A 25,803-nucleotide genomic window follows, 5' to 3' on the forward strand; every position below is an offset into this window, starting at 1 on the left:
TCTTTTTGTATAAAACTACTGTATTTTGACTGGTGGTGTATTTAAGCATTACTGACTGATTCTATTTACAAGTAGAATAGATTTAAAACTCTGTATTGTGCTGTTCCTTTGTTACAAGCAGAAGTTGTAAGGTACACTCCTGAAACACAACCTGATCTTATGCGTTATAGAATTCAGATCTCAATAGCACTTAACTGGTGTAACGTTTTCTGTTCTAAAGATACATGTATGCCAAGTTAATTCTAATTAATTAGATCCAAGTAAGATTCTAGTGAGGACTAGAGTTGTTGCACTAGATGTGGATCACATCTTCCTTAAGGAAGTAAGGATATACTTTCTTGACAAATTTTGTTTTTCAATGGAGAAATTTTGTTAGTGATGCAGTTTCAAACAAGTATAGTTGTAATATTTGAGATAGAAAAGTCTGCTTTATGCTCTATAAAATAAGACTTATCTTTATCTTACAGACTTGTGATAATTTAGGCAATGGTAAATACATTGACCCTGTTGCACCCGTTTCTCTGAAACTTGTAGGATGTTAAGTTGCATATATGCAAAATGGTTGTTCTTTGATTATGAAGACTTGTTCCACCTGCTGTAATTAGTGAAGACATCTGAAGGAAGAGTTAAGGTTGAACTTCAGACATTTTGATGCTAACTTAAGGGATCATTTAATAAATTTTATTTTTAAGTTGTTTGGTATGAAAGAAAGTATTCCCTTTATTTGTTTCTCTGCACTTGACTTTCTCATTTCCTTCTTGTATCCTGTTTAAGACTTTTTTTTTCCTCTCCCTTTCGTAGCTTGTAATTCCATTAACCACACAGGATGACCTGGACAAAGCTGTTGAACTGCTTGACCGTAGTGTACATATGAAGAGTCTGAAGATATTGCTTGTAATACATGGAAATACACAGGTATGAGTTGACATGCTAAATGTCTTTTTCCCAAGTTTTCATATTGAAGTATAATTTGTATCTTTTCTTAAAGATGGCATTTTTCCAATTAAAAATAATACTGATTGCTTCTTGATTTCACTTTAAACATCCATTAGCATTTTGTATTTACTCAGTTTTAACTCTTTCTTAGGTCCCTCTCTTTGCTTGTCTTCCCTACAGTGGTAGAAAAGTGTTCCTTAGTAGGATGATAAAGTGATACAGATTTGAAAAGCACATAAAAATTAAATAACGGTAGTTATTTGAAACTGTTCTTTAAGTCACACGTTGGTGACACTCCTTTGGGGGAAGTTCAGTGTTGTAGCAAAGAATAGTGGACTGTAGACTAAATGCTGAGGTATTTTGGTATTATCTAACAAACCATGGCATTGGTATTCATAGGATTTGTGTACTGGTACATACTGAAAATTATTTTTAAAGAGTAAGAATGAGCTACTAAAATAGATGGATTATGATATAAATTGGCAAGCTGCTTTTTTGACTGCTTGAAAAAAGAACTGTACTGCACAAAACCTGTAAAGCTTACAAAGTTTTTTCATTGTGAAGAGTAATAATGACAGGTTGTAATATTTATGCATTTTCAGTCACCCAGTGTAAATAATATGGAACCCTTGCCCTCACTGGAAGATTTAGATAATACAGTGTTCGGTGTGACAGACAGGAAAAGGCGACTGTCTGTAATAGGTAAGGTGCATATTTCAATAGCTTTAATTGTAAAAGGTTTTCTTTTGTGGTATTTTCTTCATGAGGATTTTACTCTCAACACACAGTATTTGAATTTCTCATACTCATCAATGACTCTAATGTAGAATTTGCACTTGGGGGAGTAGATTTGGAATTTAAGTCAAAAGTGGTTTAAATATATATAATACAGAAAATTACCCAAAAACCCCACAGGTAAATAAATGTATGTAGAATTATTTGAGGTAACTGATGGTAACCTAAGAAGCTGATGTTAGTACTCCCCTTTATTTTCAGATACAGGAATGAGCTACTGAAAAATCTGTTTGTATGGCAGCGTGTTTTCTTGCACACTTTAGGACCCTCATATTTTTTTAATGTGTGAACATTTTTGTAAGATACTTATTTAGGCATTGAGATAATGTTTTTGCTTGTTAATATTTTGAAATTGGTGTGACGTTAACTTCATAATTTAATTATGAAACTAGAAAGTTTCATGAATAATTTTCCAGACAATTTAATTATTATGCATTTATTATGAATATATGTATTCATGTTCTTACAGACTTAGTATTCTACAAAGAAAAACTGAAATTCTCAAGAGTTGGAAATGATTAGTTGACATAGGTGGAAGGGTTTGGATTTTGATTTTGTTCAAAAGAAGAAATTTACCCAACTAGATCTGTGAGCAAATTGGGTTTCTGTTCCTGTATAATGAAAATTCCTTTTAATGCCATTGAGGCAACTTTGCCCCAGATTTTTCATAGTTCCTGGATTGCAGATTTTAAATGCTGTACTTAAGTGTTGCATTGCACAGGCATTTGGGAAATGCCCAAAGGAAGAAGTGATTCAGGCAGGCTCAGTGCCTGTGAAGCATTTGAGTAAAACCCCTGGATTCTGGGTTAATGCAGAGACTCTGACTGGCCCTTTTCTTTCACAAGGTTCTAATACTCGTGATAGGAGTTCACCTCCCCCAGGATACATTCCAGATGAGCTGCATCAGGTGGCTCGAAATGGGTCCTTCACCAGTATCAACAGTGAGGGTGAATTCATTCCAGAAAGTATGGATCAGGTAGGTGTGTGATTTATTAAAGTTTTTGTTAGGTTGCTTTATGAAATACTACTTAAGGGTATGGAATTGTTTGAAAGAACAGCAAAAAAAAAGAGGCTAACTCTAGAAGACATGATTGGTGAGAGAAGGTTTAAATAATTGTGCTGTTTAGTTTTGTAGAACCCAGTTTATTTTCTCTGTAAGTCTCTTCAATTTATTAAATATGTTGCTACAAGGACAAAGATAGTATTCTTAATTCCCATGATAGCTCAGTGAGGTAGTGATAAATATAAGTAACAGCAGAAATGTCTACATTAGAAAGCACAAACCCCTTTATTTTAATGAGAAGGATATGTAAGAAAGACAGTTTTACCACTTTTCCAGATATTTGAAGGAGAATTTAGGAAAGAGTTTGGATTTGTCAGAGTTATTTGGACTTAACTGATGCTTAAGAATTGGACTTAATGATCCTTGTGGGTCCCTTCCAACTCAGAATGTTCTCTGATTCTCTGTGATACTGTGTTGAGGTAGAGGCAAGGGGATGGCAGTGGGCCTGGCATAAGTAAGCTCTGAAATACTTTCCAAAGTCACTTGGTTTTTGTGTAAAGTTCACAAATGTATGTTATTTTGTTGTTCTTACTCGCCTGCATTACTAGTGCAGGATATCAGCACACTCAGCAAGACTAAAAATCCTGCTCTCTGAATATCAAAATTGACCTTAAAAACAGCAGGAAAAGAAGCAGGAATGTAATGGCTCACAGAATTGGCAGTGGAGAAAGATGTTTTAAGGAGGAAAGAAAAATAATGCTGCATACCCAAATCACTTTAAGTTGTTGTTGACATTGGCACTGTATTTACAAATGGCAAGAGGCAGTGGTTTTTATGAGCTGACTAAATGAGAGACAGATGATAGAATAAAAACAGAGGCAAAGGGATTGTGCAATTTGTTGCACAATTTTAATCACTGAGCTGAGAATAGAGACTGAATTTCCTATTTTCTAGAACTGGGTGCTATTCTTTATCATAACCACATGGTCAGATCCATCGCAGGTCTAGATTCATTGAGTGAAATGATTACTTTTGATGTGGACCAAGTCATTTTTGGTCTGACCATGACTGGTCAGACAGATGATAACACCTGAGGCCTGGGATGTCCATTCACTCCTGAGTATTCAAGAAATATGTAATCTCTCATGTACGCATTGCTGTGTAAGCTGTCAGCAGGTTTAAATTAATGAATTTTACTTTAATGGGAAGCCAGGTTAGTTCAGCCTTAACAGCCTCAAGGGCCAGTTTCAGATGTTAGGAACTCACAAATTCTGTTTCCTCCCTCCCCACTAAAGTACCACATCACCTTGGCAAGTGTTGACCATGCTGCTTTTATCTGTCACAGCCTGCCTCACAAAGACAAGAAGGGAATTTGAGAGTGGAGGGCTTTGCTCTGCTGTTGATCTGTCTGAGCACAGCCATTCACACTGACAGCAGACCCCACACTTGTGCAGAAGAGATGATGGGTTGGGTAAAAGTGGGCTGCCATTTGGGCCATACTGCATTAGGTTATAGAAGTAATTATTATGGCAGCAAGTGGGCTTTTTATCCCTTTCAGGACCCACTGTTCAGCATGAGAAAAGAGGAGTAAAACTCCTGAACTTAAAAATGTCGTCCTCCCCAGTACAGAGTTATTTAAGTGTTTGACTCACAGAGTGCAAACTCACTTTCTAGACATTTCTTTAATAAGTCCTTGATTGGTGTTTGGCAAAGTGTATGCCAAGGACCTTTAAAATGCAGCACAGACCATAAAAATTGGAGGGGTAACTGTTTAATTTACAGCAAAAGACTAGTGTGCAGTTCATAGGAAATAATAGATGTTACATAATATACAAAAAACCCCTTCATTTTAGGAGGGAGCTTGTTTTAAGACAACAGATGAGCTTTCCACTCTGTTTTTACCAGGTCTTATCTGGTTTGGATTTTTTCATTAGCTGTTTCAAAGCAGAAACCTTAAAGTATTTTAAAAAATTTCAAAAAACATACTTGAACTTGTCGATCTTCCTCTGTTTGTTATTTATTAGATGCTGGATCCATTGTCTTTAAGCAGTCCTGAAAACTCTGGCTCGGGAAGCTGTCCCTCACTTGACAGCCCGTTAGATGGGTAAAAATTATTTACATTCATTATTTAGCTTTATTAGATTGCATAATTTATCAGTTGTAACGTATAACAACTCTCTAGTGACAGAATTTCTTCCAGAAATCCCTCTCTAAGTTACAGAACATTTATAAAAGCTTATTGAAACTTAATTGCTTACTAATACTTGGAAAATACATTAGCTTTATTTTTTTTAAGTAATTTGTGTTTGAAACAAAAAAAAAAATTAGACTTCACATCCTACAGAAATGCACTGAAGACTTTTACTAGATGTTGCCAGGTTTTACATATGTGTGAAGTATATTTCCTGGCAGTGAGCCACCCCATTAAATTTACAGTTCTAAGGCACTGGCATATGAAGGAGGCTTTCCTTTGCCAAGGCAGAGGGTACCCACTTCAAGAAGACGATGGAATCATTTAAAGACTCAACAGACAATCCTATCCTTTTCTAGGCGATCACTGTCCATTCCTCTCCCTTTTTTCCCACTGCAGGCTTTCCACATATTTTCCTTTGTTAAAGCCCGTCATTTAGCAAGAGGCAGCACGTACTGGGGAAGGTCTGTAGGTCTGTAATGGGTTGACCTCTGAAGGGATTCCTGTTTTGAGAGGGTCACTGTCCACCAGCGAAGCCAAGCAGAACATACTCCTGTTTGCCTTATGGTTGGTCAGGAAAATAACCTTGGGTGTAATGTTGTGCAGATTGGCTACTTGTTTATTTGGAACTCCTATACAAATAGCACTATTTAATTTAATTAGTAAAAAGGTAAAGAATTGGAAATCACTGCCTGTGGCAATCAAATCAGAGCTATAATATTCCATATTACTGTCTCATATGAGAAGGTGCGATTTGAGTACACAAATACATTTGGTCTAACATACACATTTTTGAGTTAAATAATGAGTCTTCATTTCACAAGCAAGAAGACAATAGATGTGAAAAGTATTTCGTGGTTGTAGTGTGATAGGTTATAAACACACAATATTTAATGTAGATCCAAAGAATAGAAATTCTACCAAATTGCCAAATTTTTATGTTTTTTGTGGAGTAAGGGTAGGTGGAAGAAGGGGAAACAAAGCAATCTTAATACAACTCATATTTCTTCTTCAGAACTTCTTTTGGTTGTTTTTTATTTACTTAATTTGTCACCTCTACTTAGTTTGTTTTCCTTTTTTTTTTTCCCCATTGAAATATTTCCTACAAAGACGTAGGTTTTGTGTCTCCATTTAGCTTCTGTTACCCATTAGAGAAATTCTTACCAGAAAAAGGAGGACATTGTTTTGGTATGTTTATGGAAATATACTGTAATCGATTGCTCTGACTGGCAATCCCATCCATTCCTTTTGGTGGCTGGGAGTTACATACCAACTGTAGGTAAGAAACAGTGTGATCACGTAAGAACCAAAAATTCTTCATTATTCTATAACTTAACAAAATCACTGTCTTAATCCTATGACTTTCATGGAGAGAAGAGGAAATATTTTTCTCATCAAAAGGTTCTACAATTTCTTTGGTTAAATTTCCCAAAGAGTTTTTGTAGGCTATATAACAGATTTTGCCAGTCTGTAAACCTTTGTGTTTAGCCATAAAGATGTTAAACATAACAGTGTTTCTTTGTGGCTTTACCTGTGATAATTCATGTTTTTACTAATATTATCGCTCATTAACAGTCTGTTGCTTTCTTACTACATTAAACTCCATAAGCTTTTCCATTGTTACTGATCTTCAGTTGTTATAGATACCTACTAGATCTGAGTTTCAGAATTGAGTTCCACCCACTTAAACTGGTGCAGCAACTTCTTCTATAGCGGTAGCTTTTCATTGGTTGTAAGGAATTGTGAGGCAGTAATATTAGATGTTGAAGCAGTAGATTAACAGCAGTTTTTAGATTCTGTATGTTTTACATTTCCAGGGACAACTATCCCAAAACTCGGATGCCAAGAGCACAGAGCTATCCAGATAATCATCAGGAATTCTCAGGTAGGTACAAATCTCTGGACATACAAACTTTCCAGAACTGTTCCTCTTGCAGCAAATAATAAGGCTGAGAAGGTACATTCACATCGAGAGCTATTGTATTACACAAACTTAGTGTGGTAGGAGAAGGCAAAGCAACAAAATCTAATCCGAATGAACAGAGTAAAAGATACCATGGGAACACAAGAATTTCTAAATGTTTTCTTCCAGATTATTGTGTGTGATGCCACTGTTAGTGTTCATAGTGTAACTGTCTGCTTCTGTGAAAAGAAAAAACCTTGCGGTGCATAGGGGCACACAGCAGTTGGTTAAACTGGACTGTAACATTCATCTCTAAGTTGGCATATAACTGTGTTAATTTATTTCATTTTGGGGTGCTGTGGTTTAACCCCAGTAGGCAGTTAAGCCCCACACAGTCGCCCACTCACTCCCCTGCGTGGGATCGGGGAGAGAATCAAAGGGTAAAAGTGAGAAAACTTGTCAATTAAGATAAAGATAGTTGAAGAGGTAAAGCAAAAGCTGCGCACGCAAGCAGAACGAAACAAGGAATTCATTCACCACTTCCCATCCACAGGCAGGTGTTCAGCCATTTCTGGGAAAGTAGGGCTCCATCACAGCTAATGATTACCTGGGAAGACAAACACCATCACTCTGAATGTCTTCCCTTCTTCCTTGTTTCTCCCAGCTTTTACTGTGGAGCACAACCTCAGACAGTAGGGGATATCCCTTGGGTCATATGGGGTCAGCTGTCTCGGGTGTGTCCTTCCCAACTTCTTGCGCCCTTAGCCTACTCTACCAGCTGGCAGGGCAGTGTGTGAAACAAAATAACTCCTTGATTATGTGCAAATGTGCTTCAGCAATAACTAAAATATCCCTTTGTTATCAACGGTGTTTTGGTCACAGGTCCAAAACATAGTACCACGGGAGGCACTATGAAGAAAATTAACTCTCTCCCAGCCAAAACCAGTATGTGGGGCCTTCATTTTCTCCTGTGTGAAATAATGATCACTTTGAAATGCTCATAACTTCTGTAGTTCAAAGCACTGCAAAGTGAAAGGATGAAGGAGAACTGTGTGCTGTGCCTATAAATTAATCATCAGCGCTAATGTTTTTTTCATACCATACTCTGGCTTGAATCCAAATTGCTGTGCAGGGTTCAGGCTGTGAAGTGCAGTGGGTAACCTTGAAAGTGCTCTGAAGTGTCTGTCATGGTCATGTCTCACTACAGAATTTTACTGTTGAACAATAATTAGTTTCCAGTAAATCAAAGGGGGGTTGTGTTTTTTTGGTCTATTACATACTTTTAAGGCTTCTTTTTATTTTGTTTGTGAAGCTTTGTCTAGGTAATTGTGCAATGGTGAGTTTTCCCTTTTAAGGATTCTAGAGTGTTTAACAGATTGCCCCACTTTTAAATGAAAATAAGACTAAAACTTTGTATAAGGAACGTTTAGGTGGCAGAGGTAAATACCAAAGAAGTTGGAAATGTCAGAAATTAGTTTGCCTTTCATGTAATCTTAATCTAATTTACTTGTGTTTATTAGGGTTACTTTACTAGTAGGATGATCTTGAAATATTTTTTTTTCTGTGAGTTTGTAGTTTTTTTCCTGTGGGATGCTCTGGTATGTTAACAGTGGGATAGACAGCAATCATTCATTCCATATTCAGTATTTATTCTCATGATTTGATGTGTAACAAAAGCAGAAAAAATGTCCATCTGGCCTAGTTTTTCCTCTTGCCACAACCAGTACCAGGCTTTTGCAGAGGAACATGTAGTATTCCTCCCTCAGAATATATTCCTAGTTGTGTATAGCTCTAGGGTTCTGCAAATGCAAGATATTCTTCTGTGATTCGCTGGATCTTTTTCCTTTTGCAAAGTTTTCCTGTCCCTATTTCAACTTGTATAAACTTTTTCAGCATCAACAGTCTGTTGCAACAAGAAGTTGTGCAATTTATTGTATTTTATGAAGAAGTATGCACTTCATGATTCCGGTTTTTGGGAGGTGTTTTTTTCATTAGAGTTTTTTTGGGGGGGAGGGGGATTGTTTTGGTTTGGTTTTTTTATGGACCTCTTTGTCTCCCTTTGAGCTGTTGCTTTTCTAGTATATGGAGGCCTACATTCTTTATGGAGGAATAAATCAAAACTTTGTTTAGTGTATCTTAATGATTTACAGCATTTCATTTGCTTCCTAGCCAATATAGAGTTCAGCTGCTGCTTACTGGAAGTCTCTATCACAAACCTTTATGCAAGCCTACATTTAATTTCATTTGCCACTTTGACATCCAGTCACATAGATTCTTAAGGGCCTTCTCTAATTCTGCAGTTGGCTTTATTTCTCAGAATCATTTTGTCACCTCGCTATTCATTATTCTGTACAGAGAATTCATACATAATTAAACTGCATGAGTTTTAGCCCAGATTCCTGTCAAACTGTTGACTGTTTCCTCCCTTCTTATGTACTTATCTTCTAACCAATTATTTATGCATGAGGGACTTTTTCCTTTATTTGGTGAATACTTTTCTCCTTTAATAATTTTTAAAATCAGACCTATTGATTGTAGTTCAGTAATTCAGGCTGTGTTGACTCATTCATCAACTTTTCATATTTATGCATCTTTAAATTATATTCTTTAGAGTAGTTTTTGCTCTAGAAACTACTTTTAAAACTGAAGTAATTATGCCTGCTGTAGTCCTCTGACTTTCTTTTAAGCAAATCTCTTGAGCTGTGGAATTCTTGATCCTTGGAACTTTTGAATGTCCTTTTAGTTCTTGTGGGTTGATGGATTTGTGGCTTTGTTCTGTAATCTGTTTTTGCTCTGATGTTTCAACTTGAAGCATATCCTCTGATATGTTCCCCCATGTTTAATTTTTTAAAGCCAAAGTGATGAGTTTAATATGCTTTTGTCACATTTTAATTTTTTTTATCTTTTTATTTTCTAGTAGAGTATGATATCCCAATATTTGAGAAATTTGGAAAGGGAGGGACTTATCCCCGAAGATACCACATTTCATATCATCAACAAGATTACAATGATGGTAAGTGTGAGTACTGCAACAGTTTAATTAATCTGTTTTTCTCTTCCTAAAATGTGAGTTAAAATAAATAGTTTGTAAAAATCTTAATGGATGAAAATATTGGAGAAATTGAAGCCTTACATTCTTTCCCCAAACTCACTTGCTAAACTTTGAATGTTTGATAGAGCTGCTGAGTAGTTTTACATCTGGTAAAGTTATGGATTACAGAATTCCTGACTCATATGCACAGCTGTTTAACTGTTCTCTATCTTTGGCCATGCACAAGTCATCCAGTATAAGCTTTTGACCTTTGTGACCCTTTTCTATCTGAAGTAGGTATGTCAGTTTGTCAATTCTTGTTCTGCTTTAAGAAATCTCAAATACAGTGGAATTCCTGTTAGGAATTTCTTAGATTAAAAGAATAAATAAAATCAAAGAGCAGTGATTTAAACTGTGAATTAACAAATAGCTGATGAAATCAATTTTTGGAATGCAAGGCAGCACCTGCTGATGTAGGTACAATACTGGTTTGAACAGTAATAAGATTAATACAGTTTTAACACATTAAATTTCTAAAGGAAGGAAAGAGAAGCAGTTGAAGGATTTTCAGAATTCTGGGTGTGTTGAGCAGTAGTTGAGAAGTGTTAAGAAGAAATTTCTCCCAAGACCAGATAGTTTCATTTGCAGTGTAGAATGAACACAACAATAAATGGAATTATGTTACAGAAATCACAGAAATATCAAATTGAAGGACTGCAAAGCATTTTCAGTCCAGTCCCTTGCTCTAAGGCAAGATTAAGGAGGCAAAGATCTGTCACACTGACTTTTAAGTAAACTCTAAATTGGCATTAACAGAAGAGATACTCACTTTCTTTATGTAACCAACTTCAAGATAGCTTATCTTATAACTTAACTTTCTCTGTCTCCTAAACCATTTTCCTGCAAATGAAGCTAGTAACTGGTTAATACATTTTAACACTCTTAAAAATTTGTCACTGACCATATTATAACACCCACATCTACATTCCTTCTACTCTAGCTGAGGCTTTTCTCATGGCCAGCTTCTGTATAATACATGCTATAGCCAGAACTCAGTAGGTAGCAGTCACATCAATATATTGCAGAATGACACTTTTTTCCTGGTCCCCCTTCTGACTGCTGCTCAGTCTGTGATCTGTTATAGTTTCTTTATCCTTTTTTACATTGCTTTTAGCCAACCAATAATTACACACTTTGTAGTTTCTGCATTAGATTTCTGTTTAAGTATATATGTTGCACTTCCGTACTGAATTTCATTTTGTTGATTTCTGATTCATCTCCAACTTCCAATGCCATTGTCAATTTTGATTTTTATCTTTAAATGGACTTTTAGCCACATTTAACATGACGTCATCTGCAATATTTCAGCACATTATGTTCCATCATATGTACATCATCAGTTAAAATAGTGTATGGAAGTGGACTGAAGGTAAACTACTCTGGATGTCCACAAAATTATCTTCCCCTTTGATGAGAAATAGTGATAACTGCTCTGAATCTGTCTCGGGTATACTCTATGTAGTAAGTTGGTCTGTGCAACACTTAATTAGTTGGCTTATGAAAATGTCCTGTTGAAATGGGGAAATTAGATTAGCTACATGTGGCAAACCAATTATGACTGGTTTATCACCTTTTTATCTTCTCAATTTTAATAACTTGTTTGCATACCTTTCTTGGAATTTAAATTGTCCAGACTAGTATATAAGTCTGAGTCTACTATTTCAAAGATATTTTATCTGCTTTCTTCAGTCCTCTGGGAACTCCTCCTCCAGTGTAATACCTAATGAATTAAAGACTCCTTCAGCTATTGCTGAGTTCTGTAGGATGAAACTTCGTCAACTGATGCTGTCCTAAAAATAGTTGTGTTATCTAAATAGATTAACATAAATTGCGTTAGCCGTCTAATTGTAATTAACATTTTGAAGATCAGTGCCCTTTTTTTTTTTTTAATTCTATTGCTGCAACCACCTCCAAATTAGGCATTGCTTGTGTTTTGTTTTCTTTTTGTATCTTTGTTTTTGGTTTGGGTTTTTTTGTTTTGTTTTGTGCTCTTCCTGTTGATTGCATGTGTCAGTCTTTCTCTGCATTCAGTTCTTACTGGTTTGCAGAATGAAGATGCCAGCCTGGGCACGTGGGACTGTAAACTTGTATCTTGTTCTCCTTTTTATCAGAAATTTGATATTTACACATTAATAGAGCAATAAAAGCAGAGGCAGGGTGTTTTGATTCAGTCTAATCCTTACATACATCTGTGATGAATGTTTATTTCCTTCTAGGTGGAAAGTTAAACCAGCAAATTTCACAATCATTGTGTCCTATCATATGCTGCGGCAGATTTGAACTAGATGATGCAGAATTCATAAATTATTTGCATACACACATTGCATAGCACTGGTTTTTTGTAGAGTGACGTTAGCGTTCTTTGTGTATCATTGAAGGTCGTAAAACTTTTCCAAGAGCCAGAAGGACTCAGGGGAACAGCTTCCGATCACCAGTTAGTTTCAGTCCCACTGATCACTCGCTGAGCACGAGCAGCGGAAGCAGCGTCTTTACACCGGAATACGAAGATAACCGAATGAGGAGGAGGGGAAGCGACATAGACAATCCTACCTTGACAGTCATGGACATCAGCCCACCCAGTCGCTGTAAGTGAAGGCATTTTGTCAACCCTGCTGTAAAATTCTTACCTTGCAAGTATATCATGTCAAAACTAAGCATATTATCAAAATACATGCAATTGAATAATGTGCTTTTATCTCTCTAAGTAGGAAAAATTCAAGACTTAATCCTCATCAGTATATTCATCAGTATATTCATTGCTTACTGTGCCAACCTTCATGTAGATTTTTATATGGAACTTACATCTGTGATAATAAAACATTGTAAAAATATTTTGAATTATTTATTAGACTCCTGAGGACCTGAGGGGGTTTTGTAGGTTGCAGTTACTATTTATTTTTGCATATGTTAGTCAAGTTTTCTGTTAAACTGTAGACCATAAGTGGTACTATTTCATATCTGTGGTAGCACATCAGGAGCAAATATACCTTGTGATGACTTCAGTAGCTGGTATATTTTAATCATGCCTTGATTTTTAACAAAAGTTAAGTTTGTTTAATGTGCCTTTTCTGTTTTTCAGATTAGCTGTTGCTTGTTTTAAGTATGTCTATCTCTACCACAAGTTATTTTATGAATAAATTTAAGTAGCTCAAGTTTTCCATCTTACAAGAAGTTTTATTGATCTTTGTAACTTATACAGGGAGGTTTAGGCGCACAGTCTCTGTTGTTGAGAAATGTAGTCTTTTAAAAAATTATTTTCTGTGTATTCCAGTTTTTCTCGATCAGCTGAATAACAAGCTCATTTGAAAACCAAAACATATTATATTTTCAGCACCACGAGCTCCAACTAACTGGAGACTTGGTAAACTGCTGGGTCAAGGTGCGTTTGGCAGAGTCTATCTGTGTTATGATGCTGATACTGGAAGAGAACTGGCTGTTAAACAAGTTCAGTTTGATCCTGATAGTCCAGAAACCAGCAAGGTAAGTGATACCAAAGGGAGACCTTGTAAAGGGCTTCTGTTGAAGTGGTTTGTTTTAAACTAGACTGATGTTCCTTTCCTTGAACAGGATGAACATGTTTTGAACATGTTTTAAACCATGTAGTGTTTTCATGTCCTTGTTTGTAAACCTGTTTTGTTCGTATGACAGATAATTAGTCTGCTTACCTGACTTTTATGTCCCATTTTTTAAGGTTCAGGCATCTGCTTATGCAGTGAACATACATAAAGATTTGGTGCAGTTTCTGTCTCTAAAATTAAACATTTTATTATGAAATGTGCTCTGAAACAGATAATTTTTTTTTTTTTTGGTGTTGCTTTCTTTAAACTATGCTCATCAGGACTAGCTGCTGTTACTCACTGCATTTCTCTCTAAACCACACAAGTTTCCTTGTCAGTTTATTTCTCTCTCTAAAATGGAGCCATCTTTAATTACTGGACGCTGTAGGAGAGAAACTATTTAAAAGTAGCATCAATCTTCTATTTCTTCTTTTCCCAAACCGTACTTGCTGCTTTTTACAGGATGGAAAGAGAATTATTACTTTCCCTGCATTAGGACTGCGTTCTGCACTGTGGGGAGCAAGGCCGGGGAAACAATGGTTGTAAGCATGATTGCAGAATTGAGTGGCTGCCAGTTATAGTTGCTGCTACTAGTGATGTAGGATCAAGGAAAAAAGTCAACAATCACTTGTGCTGTAGATTTCTAGTGTAGTTGTTGTTGCTACTTCTTTAAAATGTAACAGAACAGCTGATTATGCTTTGGAATTGTTAAATATAAAATATAGTAGTATCTTTCCTGTAGCAACAGTTTTGTGATTTCCTTTGCCATAACATTTTGTAATATGTACCTCTCTGTGTCTAAAAAATCTGTTTTCTTTCTAACCTCAGAAGTGTAAGGGTATCAGCCTGTGATGGATAAAAATGAAGTTTTGATGAAAAACTTGTAGGTGAAATTTGTAATCTAGTCAAATCTGAATTCATGGGTTAGTGTTTTCCCAGCATCTTACTCTACAGTACATTTCAAAATATCTTACTTCCTGTTTGCAAAATTTTAGTATTTTAAATAGCTCTAGAGAAAGCACCAGCTGTGTTAATGTTTTGCTTTGTTATGTTTCATTATTACAACCTCAAGTGGTCCTCAAAGGCATTTTTAAAGTATAGTCTATCATCCTGGAAATGCTAAGAATTAATGCTAATTATTCCGCTACAAAGATTTAAAGGGATTTTTTTTTCTGTGTTTTGTTTTTTTTGTTGTTTTCTTTAATCCAGTTGGAGGCTTATGACATGATCACTGACCTCACACACATATTGATATCTGCTGTGCTCTGAACAAACAAACATAACTTCAAAATAAGAGAAACAATGAAATAACAGCAAAATCATCCCAAAGATAATTTTATAGAAAAGCCATAGTTTGGTTTTTTTACTTACTGCAATTTAACAGTGATATTTTCTTGTTATAAAATGATAAACTTTACATAAGCTGCAGGAGCATTTTGTTACTTAGTTTGCATAACTCTTCAATATGTATATACTATCCTGCTTTAAAAAATCCAAACCCAAAACGTTATCGTTATCACATCAAGCATGGTAAATCTTGTCTGTTTTGTCCTTCCAGGAAGTAAATGCACTTGAATGTGAGATTCAGTTGCTGAAAAATCTGCTGCATGAAAGGATCGTTCAGTATTACGGCTTTTTGAGAGATCCACCAGAAAGGACACTCTCAATATTCATGGAGTACATGCCTGGGGTAAGCAGGAGAGCCCAGCTACTTCAGCCATCCTTTGTGTGCAGTGTGACGAGCACCCAGGCAGTCAGTTTTTGCATAAGTGCACACAGATATTTAAAATTGTCCAAGTTAAAAACAGTTGCCAGAGACAGCTACTGACAAGTGCTGTACAGCCCCCATCTTCTCCATTGCTTTCTTGTGTTTTCAGAATTACAGTGGTTTGTACAAAAGCTCCCTGTGTTTGATTTTGGCATAAGGAGTGCCTGGCAATATCTTTGAAAAGACAATACTATCATTAGTAAACTCTTGAATCTTCCTGAATTTTACTGTTTTGTCTTGCTGTGCTTCAGGAAAACAAGAAGTAGCTAAGATCAAGGTGGGAATAAGTGCATACAGAAAATAACCCTGGTGCTTGTTTTTTGTGTGGCACCTACATACATGCTGAACTGCTCTTCTGCTGCTTTGTTAGGAGATATTATAAGGTCAGAAAATGGTACATTTTCATTTTCTCAGCAAGTGGGGTCATCAGAGTTAAATAAAATGTGCTCGTATGAAAACTTACCTCCTAATTTTTACATAAAGCACTATCCTCCAGCATATGGTGTTTTTTTCTTGACAATGTTTTTTTCAGAGTATAAACTAACATAGGTAAAGGGCATGTATTGTGTCCAACTTGAGCATCACCTTTTAATCACCAAAGAGGTTGAGGGTGGTGTTGGAGTGAAAGTAGTGCTGTTCTCTGTTTCTCTACATTGCACTGGAACTATTCAGCTGCCTAACAGTTTTAAAGTTAATAGTTTAATATTTCAGTATATGACTTCTCTACCCAGTCTCTCTTTGGTCAAAGTATATATTTTTCTCAGTGGAGGTAAAACCATATCTGTACTTTTTAAGTTGATATTGAGAATGATTGTAACTTTAAATATCTGTGTTTTGGGCATAAATTTAGTTGAAGTTCAACTGTACTATTAGATCACCTGTGACTCTAGGTGTGTTAGTGTTTTATACTTCTTGTGTGCCATAGGGTTCCATCAAAGACCAATTGAAATCGTATGGAGCACTCACAGAGAATGTGACTCGTAAATATACGCGGCAGATTTTGGAAGGAGTTCACTATTTGCACAGTAATATGATTGTCCATCGAGATATTAAAGGTAAGGATAGTTCTGTGCACAGTTCAGTGCTCTTTATTACTGATCATTTTCCAGTCTTATGTGAAGTGCCAAAATGTAATTAAGTTTGAAATGCCAAAATTCTGACTTAAAATCAATGAGATTGCTTTCCATCTTTCAGTCTTGCCATTGTTGTAACCTGAGGGAGGAAAAATAAGCATCTTTGTGATGTTCTAGCAGACTTTTGACAATATTTCTGTAGTCTCTGTCTGCAAAACAATTAAGATAAAGTTCTTTGATTTAATTTTAGTACCAATAGTTTTAAATGCATTGGAGGATGATGTCATTAGAAATAGAATGTGGAGAGGAAAGCATCATGACTGGAAGGTTTATGTTTGCAGAGTTCTGTTTCATCAGTTGTATAGAGATTACCCAGCACTTCACTGGTACAGGAAGTGACTGGAAGACGTGACTTACCTGATCAAATGATTCAGACTTCTTCCATTTTACTGCCAGAAAACCTGATGAAACATTTATCTTTTGCAGCTAGATACAGGTGACTTGCAAGTGTTGCATAAGCAAAGTATGAATATGTAGGAAGACGGTGATGTGCAAAATAGGTGTATTGAACACAATACTGTTGTATTCTGTAAAATTTTTACCATTCTCCTGTTGCTTTATATCAATAGTATTTTGCTCCAAAAGAGGTTGAGATATCACAGTCAATTTGTACATGCTTGTGCAAGTAACTGTTTTGAACAAATCTGTAACGCAGTTTGAGATTTTGCTTTAATAGTAGTATGAAGACATTTTCAGTTCTGTGGAAACTCCTTTCTCATTTCTTTTTATTTACTGTGTATGGCACATTCCTTATTTTGCCAGGAGGCCTTTACAAAGTGACTGCCTCTTCCCAGAAAAGACCTAGGATGCAAACCAGCATGTACAATTCCTTGTTTTCTGAACTGCAGAATAGACTAACAGAAATGAGCAGAGAAAGTAAATTTTCTGGCTTGAAATCCTAGACTGATGTTGTGTTGTATCACTGAATCCAAACTTGTGTAACTGTTTTCCATACTAAAGCATTGAGTCTTTCATGAGTGTAATGCTGTGTTCCCTTCCTTCCAGGAGCAAATATTCTGCGGGATTCAGCAGGCAATGTGAAGCTTGGTGACTTTGGTGCCAGCAAACGACTGCAGACTATCTGTCTCTCTGGTACAGGAATGAAGTCTGTCACAGGAACTCCCTACTGGATGAGTCCCGAAGTTATTAGTGGAGAAGGGTACGGCAGAAAAGCAGACATCTGGTATGTTAAAAAAAAAACTACAGAAAAGTGTAATTTCATTTTCAACAGTGTTGGTGTTTGTTTTCTGAAGTTGGAATGTTTCATTCTGGGATTTAAGCTGAAGAAGATGGTAAAGGTGAGCTCTGACAATAGAGACCCTAACACTGAAATTTGTGGATTTTTTACCTGGCAACTTCTCAGCCCATCAGTTTAGAGATCATAAGAGAATCCTTTGAACTGACCTTGCATGAAGTTAGGATTACCAGACTGATTGTAAATTCTGGAGAGGTACTGGATGAAAACAGTATGTGAAGCTTTGAAACATCAGTTCAGTCAATGTTGTTTAATGAAACTTCACCACCTTTGATGCAAGGCAGAAAATTATATGCTGTTCCTTTAAAAGTTGAACATGTAAGAGTGAATTAACCAGATTTAAGTGGGAGTATCAAAAAAATTTGGTTTAAGTTTTTATTAAATACTTAAGAGGGAAAGGTAATTTTCAAACATGAATGGTAGCAAAGCATTGTGTAACGCCAATCTAACATGACTCCAGGCCAGTGAACAGATGACTGTAATGATTTGACTCCTTGCAGTGCTGGTGGTCTGTGAACATGGAGTAGTGGGCAGCAGCAGTACACATGCAGGAGTAGTAACACTGTTTAAAAAGGAAACACATTATATCCAACCAATGGCAATACTTTTAACCTCAGGGAAATTAAATTAGGCTAGTTCAGATCACTTAGTAATTACTCTGCTGTATTGGAATAATAGACCAGCCTTAACAGATTTCAAGCAGTTGACTAGTTCAACTTTGAAGTGTTTGTGCCAAAGTTAATGTGTGTGTTTTGGTCAAAAAAATATGGGTTAAAACTTAAGAAAAAATACTGAAGTTTGACTTCTGTCAGTCAGTAAATCCTTACCGTATAAGGCAACGTACCTCTGTCTAACAGAAAAAATTCTTGTAAGTATCTTGAAAAACAATCAAACTTCCTGAGAATTGGAAATTATTCCAGCCTATCCATTTTACAGTATCATTCACTTGTTATTGGAAGAGGCTGTCTTTCAGGACTTCTGGAACAAAGTTTCTCTGGCCATATATATGCCCTTCTGCTTTCCTAAATACTTTAAACATAAGGTTTGTATACAAAGATTGATTAGAGTCTTAAAATTTTGTTTGGCAACCTAAGTTTATTTTTAGTATCCTTGACTAAAAGAGGAAGATACCACAAAGGAGGGTGTTCAAAGTTTTCAACTGCCATATTATGTTTGCTCATTATTCACTGGTAAGAACTGGTGCATTTCTAATGAGCTGGCAACACACTCAGTGTGCTCGGAGCATTCCTGATGCTTTGCATTTCTGTTCGGCCTCAAGGAGCAGGAAAGTTTCCAAGTGCTGTGCTGCATGCATGGCTTTGTCAGCCTGCTGAGCACTGAATGCTGGCAGTGCCTTAACGCAGTTGGTGTTGCCTGGATAAATATCTAATTATCTCTTCACTGAGGTGTAGTGGCTTTTGGCCCAGTGAAGTAAAAAGGTGGAGATGTGGGTAGTGATTTGTGTAACTTTGAGACAAAGGTATAGCAGTACGTGCTATTTTTTTTTCAATGCCTGTTTTCCGATGAAGTTGCTCTGTAGTGTTAAGTGGACACTACTTATTTGTAGTATTTTAGTTCCTCTCTGCTATTTCTTGCTTTCTTAGAAGGGCATGACTGTTGTAACCGGCTGTTTCACTTCTGCCTCTGTTTCAGGAGCGTAGGTTGCACAGTGGTAGAAATGCTCACGGAGAAGCCCCCGTGGGCAGAGTTCGAAGCCATGGCTGCCATCTTTAAAATTGCCACTCAGCCAACCAACCCCCAGCTGCCACCTCACGTCTCCGACCACGCTCGGGATTTCTTGAAACGGATTTTTATTGAGGCCAAGCTGCGACCGTTTGCAGATGAACTGCTAAGACACACGTTTGCACACTATCACTAACACCTGCCTCAACTCAGCTTGCATCTACTGCATTTATTTTCTATTTGACTGCACTTTTATTTTTATTTTTTACAAAGAAAAAGGAGAAAAAAAGACAAGAGAGAGAATATTCTCTTGAATCTTTGTTTCACTTAGATTGTAAACAATCTAAATTTTGTATCTAAAATGAGAATCTTCTCTCCCCTCCCACCCCACCAGGACTAGAACTTTTTGTTTCTATAATGTACTGATGTGGTTGATGTAGATAAAGCACTTTAGTACATATTTGTTCCTTATTTAAAGGGGAAAAAAATGACAAATGCTTGGACAGTCAGGAACTGTGTGACTTTTTCTGACACCGCTGACTGACTCAGGGTGCAGGGAAAAATAGACATGCAGCTAAAGGACAAGAAGATTACTTCTCTATGATTCTTCTCTATGTTGTAGGTACTTGCAGCAGAGAGTTCTAAGTTCTTACTGTATTTTAGCGTTTTAATCACTTTCTGGAATTTACAGTTTAAGCTGGAATGTGCAGTTCTGAGAGTTAAATGACGAGGCTGGAAGAACTTGGAACTCTTTGTACAGCAGTATATATCTAACTGGTACTTCTATGTGACCAAAAGAAAATAACAAAAATGAGCTCAAAACTAGTTAGAGGTTTTGGTGTAGAATTATTGTATTATCTTAATAGGAAAATAATTACAGGTAAACAGATTACGGGCCCAAACTCCTAGGTACTACTATACTGCAAGGGGAAAATTTCCCTACTAGACAAGGGTCAGCTATTGGATGTAAATAGTTAGGAGAATGCCTCCTGTTCTATCTGCCAAAGAGAACCTCTGTTGCATAAGCTTAGAGGGAGACGGTTATCTTAGCTGATAAAAAGTAGTGATGTTGAGGGTCATTTCTCCTCCACAATCCCTTGAATAGCTGGAGGGGAAAGAGAGGGACGAATCCTTGTGCAGTATATGAATTACTTGATTCAGAATGAGCTATAGGAAATGTTTTCATAGCTGTTAAGAGGCGCTAGGATGGAATGTATGTCAACATCAAGTGCCTAAATAATAAAAAATTAATCCCGTTGTGCACTAAAAAAAATGGGTTTCGTAACGCAGGTCAGTCATCTAGATGTGTTGAAAATTCCTGAAATAAAGTTAAACATCTTTGAACGTCAGGAATAAGTCACTGAGAAAGGTAAGACTCCAGTTATATTTTTAATGAGGTAGCACTGATGAATCCTCATGAACAAGGAGGCACAGCACAGAGAACTGTATGAAGAATAGGCCACAAGTGCAAAGAGAGCCAGCAGTTAAATAACATGAGTGTGATTACTCCAGCCTGAGAATCCAGATGATTGGTGTTTGTCAAATTTCCAGCTGTCGTAAAGTGTACATTAATCACTTTTTCTATTTCTGAAAGAGCATAGTAAAAGAACAGAAGTAAAACTCTGAAATAGTGCTTCTCAGTCAAGAAGCCCAGGTACTGATCAGGTATAGTGAATAACTGACTTTTCACAACAGAAAGGTCAGGCTCTCATATTTTTGTAGAAGAACGGAACATAAGTTAAAGGGGCATTTGGAAATAAACTATTGGACTACAGAACTGAAATGATGTTTATTGTTTTGGATGATTCCTTGATTGCTTTTGTTGTTTTGTAAAGGCAGAGTGGGCTGGTACTGTAACCCTTGTCCACTCTGACAAGGCTCTACCTGTTCTGTATCTTTAGAGGACTATCAGAGCGACGAAGTGCATGGAGATAAAACAATAAGTTTACCCATTCCCATAGTCATTTATGAGATTTCTGAATTTATTCTGCTAAATTCCAAATCTTGTACCAGAGCATGAGCAGGAGTATGGATCTATCCTAATCACTTTACCTGTAGTAGAGTAAGAATGACTTTTTTGAGACCATCTCTCCTGCGACAGAGTGGTGACTTCTTCAGCTTATGTGAGTATTTTACCCAATTTACAATTTTCTCGGTCAGCGTACACAACTGTGCAAAGTTTCGTGAGCATGGGAAGAACTAGTCAGATCAGGAAAAGTGTAGGAAGCTGAAAGGAAAGTCAGCTTGTGCTGACTTCTTTTTTTGGTTCTCAGTCACTAGATAAAAGCTGTGAAGCAGTTTTTGTATTGGTATATACTCTGCTCTACAGGACCTTTGCTTTATAAGCAAAATATAAGGACAGTAGGGATGGGAAGTTTAATGTAGAACCTAATAGTTTATGTAGATAATTTAAAGATCATATAGTTGAAATGATTGATTTCAAACAGAGTAAGAAGGTACCAAACTCAAGGTGAAAATGTATATAAAAATCAGTAGTGGTCAGTGATATCTGAAAAGGTAAGGAAATTTTATACTACCAAAAAGGGACATTAAAGGGAAAATGTAACCAGGTTTATCTGTAGCATTCATAACATTTAGATATACTATTCTAAAGAGAAACTGCACTCTCTGAAGCTTGAAAATTTTCAGAATCTAGTTTTCTTATAATGTGTCCTTTCTGTGAGACAGTGCTGGATCATGTGTATTGCAATATCACTTCCTCATTGTGACTTTTAATTACTGAACAATCAAGTTTGCTGCTTTTGTGCCTTTTCTAAAAAATGGCATTCAGTCATGACAATGGTCGGCATTTTCAAGCCAGGAAAAAAAGAACTCTCAGAATGCATTTTTCATCGTGTCTTTGCATTGGCAGCTTTCTGACATGTCAAAGACTGTGCTGCTTAAATGAAGTGGACGTTTCCCAGTTCCAGTGATTCCTGTAAAATTTTATTAATTTCTTCAAGGTTAGGCTTGAGCTAGGTCTTTTTCACTCTGTGGAGAATTTCTCTACTGACTTTAGTTGCTTAACTTAAAGTAAATGAGATGTAAAGATCCCTGCTCACAAATTCTTGTATGTCATTTTAAAAGCCACCAGCATGTCAGAATCATGAATTAGTCCTAATTATTGAATTCAATTACAAGAAAATGCCAATGAAAGCAGTACTCCTGCAGGGTTGGTTTGCTTTTCTGTAACACCACAATGAAGCTGTGTTCTCAAAAAATAAGGATCGATGTTCATGGTGAGTATGTATATTTTCAAAAGACCTACTTATCTGCTAATGCATTTTAATATGCTGTCTCTTGCACATATTAAGTAACAAAATTTAAGCTACTTCTGTGGTGTGGTTTTAATGGTGTAACTAACAGTCCTGTTAGAGGGTGACTCAAAGTTTCAGTTGTGTTGTGGTAGAACAAGTTGTTTCTTCTTAATTTGGGTGATAGAAATATCCATACCAGAACTCAAAAAGGTATGGATCTAATAATTTCAAAGTTAAATCTGCATAGTCTTTTTTTTTCTTGACAATTTAAATATAGTCTTAAAACTGCAACTTGACTTTCAATGCGATTTTTAGCTAAACAGTCCTTTCAGTATAGCAAAATGAAAAGTTTAGGTTTTTTTAGCTAGTGCCTTTTTATCTGTATGCCTTAATTTTTATTCATGTTAGAACACCTTATCAAAATATGTCATACACTTCCATGTCACCAAAGCAGTCTTAGAGGATGGGGTTTTTTTCGATGTGCCCAAACCAGAGTTCGCCTAACTGCATTGAAAAGTGTACTTGAGTTATAATGTGCAGCAGACATTTAAATTCAGAATTTTAAAGTGATTTCTGGCTTCCTGTGTTAACACAGGTTTTGTATTTGCATTCTGGAGACCGTAGACTGATGCACATACCACAAAGAGGACTTATCTGCAATCACAGAAATAAGAGTCAGGATTTGCCTTCCTGGCTCTGGGTACCAGACTCTTCAGCGGAGTTTTTAATGGGCTTGAAATTGTAGTTGGTACTTTTGTAAGGCTGTTTACTTTCAGTGCACAGGAATATGGTATGTCCACGCAAACGAACAGATTTCTCAGTGAGATTAGCATGGTGCCCATGAAACTCTTTCCTGTGCCTTTTGGATAATCCTAATCCTGCCGTTGTCTTGACTGAAAGCCTCGTAGCACTTGTAGGTACAGTGCAGTACAGCAAGCCATTCTTTGGACAACATAGAGCGATGTCTAACTGCAGCTTCAGAGACTTGAGTAAATTGGTCAGATCTACAGTTATTTATAACCAATTTCTTACTTTTTAATCTTGAAAGACTTTGTCATGCATATAGAAAAGTATAATGTGTGTGCTTGAATGTAAGTTCTTATGATGTTTCTGGAAAAGCGAAAGTATTACTGCCGTTGTCATTTCTTCTTGCTGGTAACTTGCTGTCTTGTGTCAATGACAAGTCTGCAGTGTAGAATCACATATAATTACCAAAGCTTTTCTATCCTGTATACATATAGCCAAAAGTGATGTTTCATGGATTAGTACTGTCACTTATAGGTAGTGTATATCCACCAGTAGGCTGTTGCTGACTGAGTAAAGCAGGTACTAGTAAAAAGTGATAGACACTGCCCACGTTTCAGAGATCCATATGGGTGTTCATAGTTGCTGTTCTGATATGCAAAATTCATGCCCGCATTAAAAGGAAGAGTTTTCTTTTTAAAGCTCTTTCTAATTTAATCTTATTGTTGTGATTCTAAAACTAATGCATAAGCTTGGTGATTAAACCTGGTGACTTCTATAGCCGGGTTTGAGCTTTGGGACATTTAAGGAACGACATGAAGATGGATTTGTGACCTGACCTGCTTTTTGCGCCATAGTGAGAACATTCCAAAGCTGTTGGGAAGCAGTCAGTCCTCTCGACATGACAGTAAGATGTCACCCACAGTTACCTACCTGGGTGTTGGTGCTGCCTTCAGGAGGAGCCACTAATGCACACCAAAGGGTCAGACAGAATTTCTCCCAACCCGGGACTTCTGAATCAAAATCCTTGATCAGAAACAAAGAAGCTCCTTTCTCTGTTTATTTCCCCTACTTGGCCTGCACAATTTATTTTTCTTTCTAGCTGACAGAGCTTAAACACTGCATAGGTGGTGGCCACCAATAGTTCCCAAATAAGGTGTACGTACAGCTTTAGATCAGGGGTCCTGTAATTTGAACCCAGGACGCTGCAGCTCCCGGCTTCCTGGAGCAATCCTTGGGTTTTCTCTAGCAATATATACACACATGGAGTTGAGGGATAGATGGGATAGAGGAAATAAAAATTCTCACATTTCAAAGCAGCCATGCCTTGGCTAGGGCTTAGTTTCCATAAAGTTATTTTAAAGGGAGAGGAACTGGATTAAAACAGATAAAAGTTCTATCTCATGGTTCAGCCCTTATGTTGAGTCCACAGATGAGGACTGGAGGTCAGGGTCTTCTGCTGAGAGATAAGGAAAAGGATACTCCAACTCCAGGGTGGATAATCATGGGAAATAGAGCTTTTTTGTGCTTTTTACCCTGGAACTAGCTGATACTTTTCCCCAGAGATTTATATAATGTGATATAAAAACAAGGATTGCATTTTCTTTTCTGAACAGCCATTAGATTGTTGGTTCCCTAGTGTTTGTTTCTTGTTAATACCCGTAAAAAAGGTGGTGTCATCTTAAAATTGGAATGGTTTATTATAGTGTCTGTCATCTCAGACCTCACAGAAGTTGTATAAATGGAGTATCACTGTAAATATGTGGAGGAGACTTAGTTTAATTGGAACGTAGGCTTTTAGTTTTCATTAAGCTATGAATAAAAATTTGTAAATTTACTCTTGATCTAATGTACATTTTTATGTAGCCATTAAATTCTCTATTTAATCTATCAGTTTCTCACTGTAAATGTTTTTACTCTCAGTTGAATGCTGGGCACAGTTTGTAATGTATGTACACAAAGGTGTTTTTTTCTATCAACATTGACTTTTTTGCACATTTTTGGAAATATTTAATTTGTACACTGATTTAATACTCTGACCAATTGTCAATGGGTGTATGAGAATCACGTGTGTGTGCAATGTACTACTGTCTGGATGTATGGTTTTTTATTACTTTTGAGATGTTGATACCAGTAACTGCACTGCTGTTGCTGCTTTACATGGAATATCTTGTGTATAAAAAAAAAAAAAAAAAAGATAAAAAGAATTAAACAATTAGCATATGGTTATCATGATTGAGGAACTCAGGAGTTGGGCATTGCTTACTAGTTCCGTTGTCTTAACAACCTTCCAAACTTAAAAACGAACAAACAAACCCCCTTGTAATTCTGTGTATGCATTGAATGTGTGTGTATATATCCCAGTAATCTTATTCCACAGTTTCATTTCTACATTTTTATGAACTTGTTTTTTAAGGGTACTATGTTTAGTTAGAATAATTAAATATATAAAAGCTTTGAGAGATGATTTACTAGATAAATATATTT

The 25,803-nt window shown here is 36.5% G+C and overlaps 1 protein-coding gene across 3 annotated transcripts in view; it reads left to right on the top strand.

Moving 5' to 3' along the window:
• MAP3K2 (mitogen-activated protein kinase kinase kinase 2) overlaps positions 1 to 25,206 on the top strand; it is a 52,552-nt gene extending 27,346 nt beyond the window's left edge. For 2 of the 3 annotated variants that reach the window (XM_050339425.1, XM_050339427.1), the window contains 12 exons: positions 802 to 915; positions 1,539 to 1,638; positions 2,577 to 2,707; positions 4,759 to 4,838; positions 6,743 to 6,810; positions 9,746 to 9,841; positions 12,298 to 12,504; positions 13,251 to 13,399; positions 15,035 to 15,166; positions 16,170 to 16,299; positions 17,383 to 17,560; positions 19,286 to 25,206. In XM_050339425.1, the coding sequence (XP_050195382.1) occupies positions 802 to 915; positions 1,539 to 1,638; positions 2,577 to 2,707; positions 4,759 to 4,838; positions 6,743 to 6,810; positions 9,746 to 9,841; positions 12,298 to 12,504; positions 13,251 to 13,399; positions 15,035 to 15,166; positions 16,170 to 16,299; positions 17,383 to 17,560; positions 19,286 to 19,511 (1,611 nt within the window). In that variant the 3' untranslated portion in view covers positions 19,512 to 25,206. The remainder of the gene's footprint in view (positions 1 to 801; positions 916 to 1,538; positions 1,639 to 2,576; positions 2,708 to 4,758; positions 4,839 to 6,742; positions 6,811 to 9,745; positions 9,842 to 12,297; positions 12,505 to 13,250; positions 13,400 to 15,034; positions 15,167 to 16,169; positions 16,300 to 17,382; positions 17,561 to 19,285) is intronic. The other variant, XM_050339428.1, reaches the window with a different exon arrangement.
• The last annotated feature ends 597 nt before the right edge of the window (positions 25,207 to 25,803 follow it).

Source organism: Myiozetetes cayanensis, unplaced genomic scaffold (genome assembly GCF_022539395.1).
Source record: "Myiozetetes cayanensis isolate MyiCay16 unplaced genomic scaffold, myiCay2020 scf9, whole genome shotgun sequence".
NCBI lineage: Eukaryota > Metazoa > Chordata > Aves > Passeriformes > Tyrannidae > Myiozetetes > Myiozetetes cayanensis.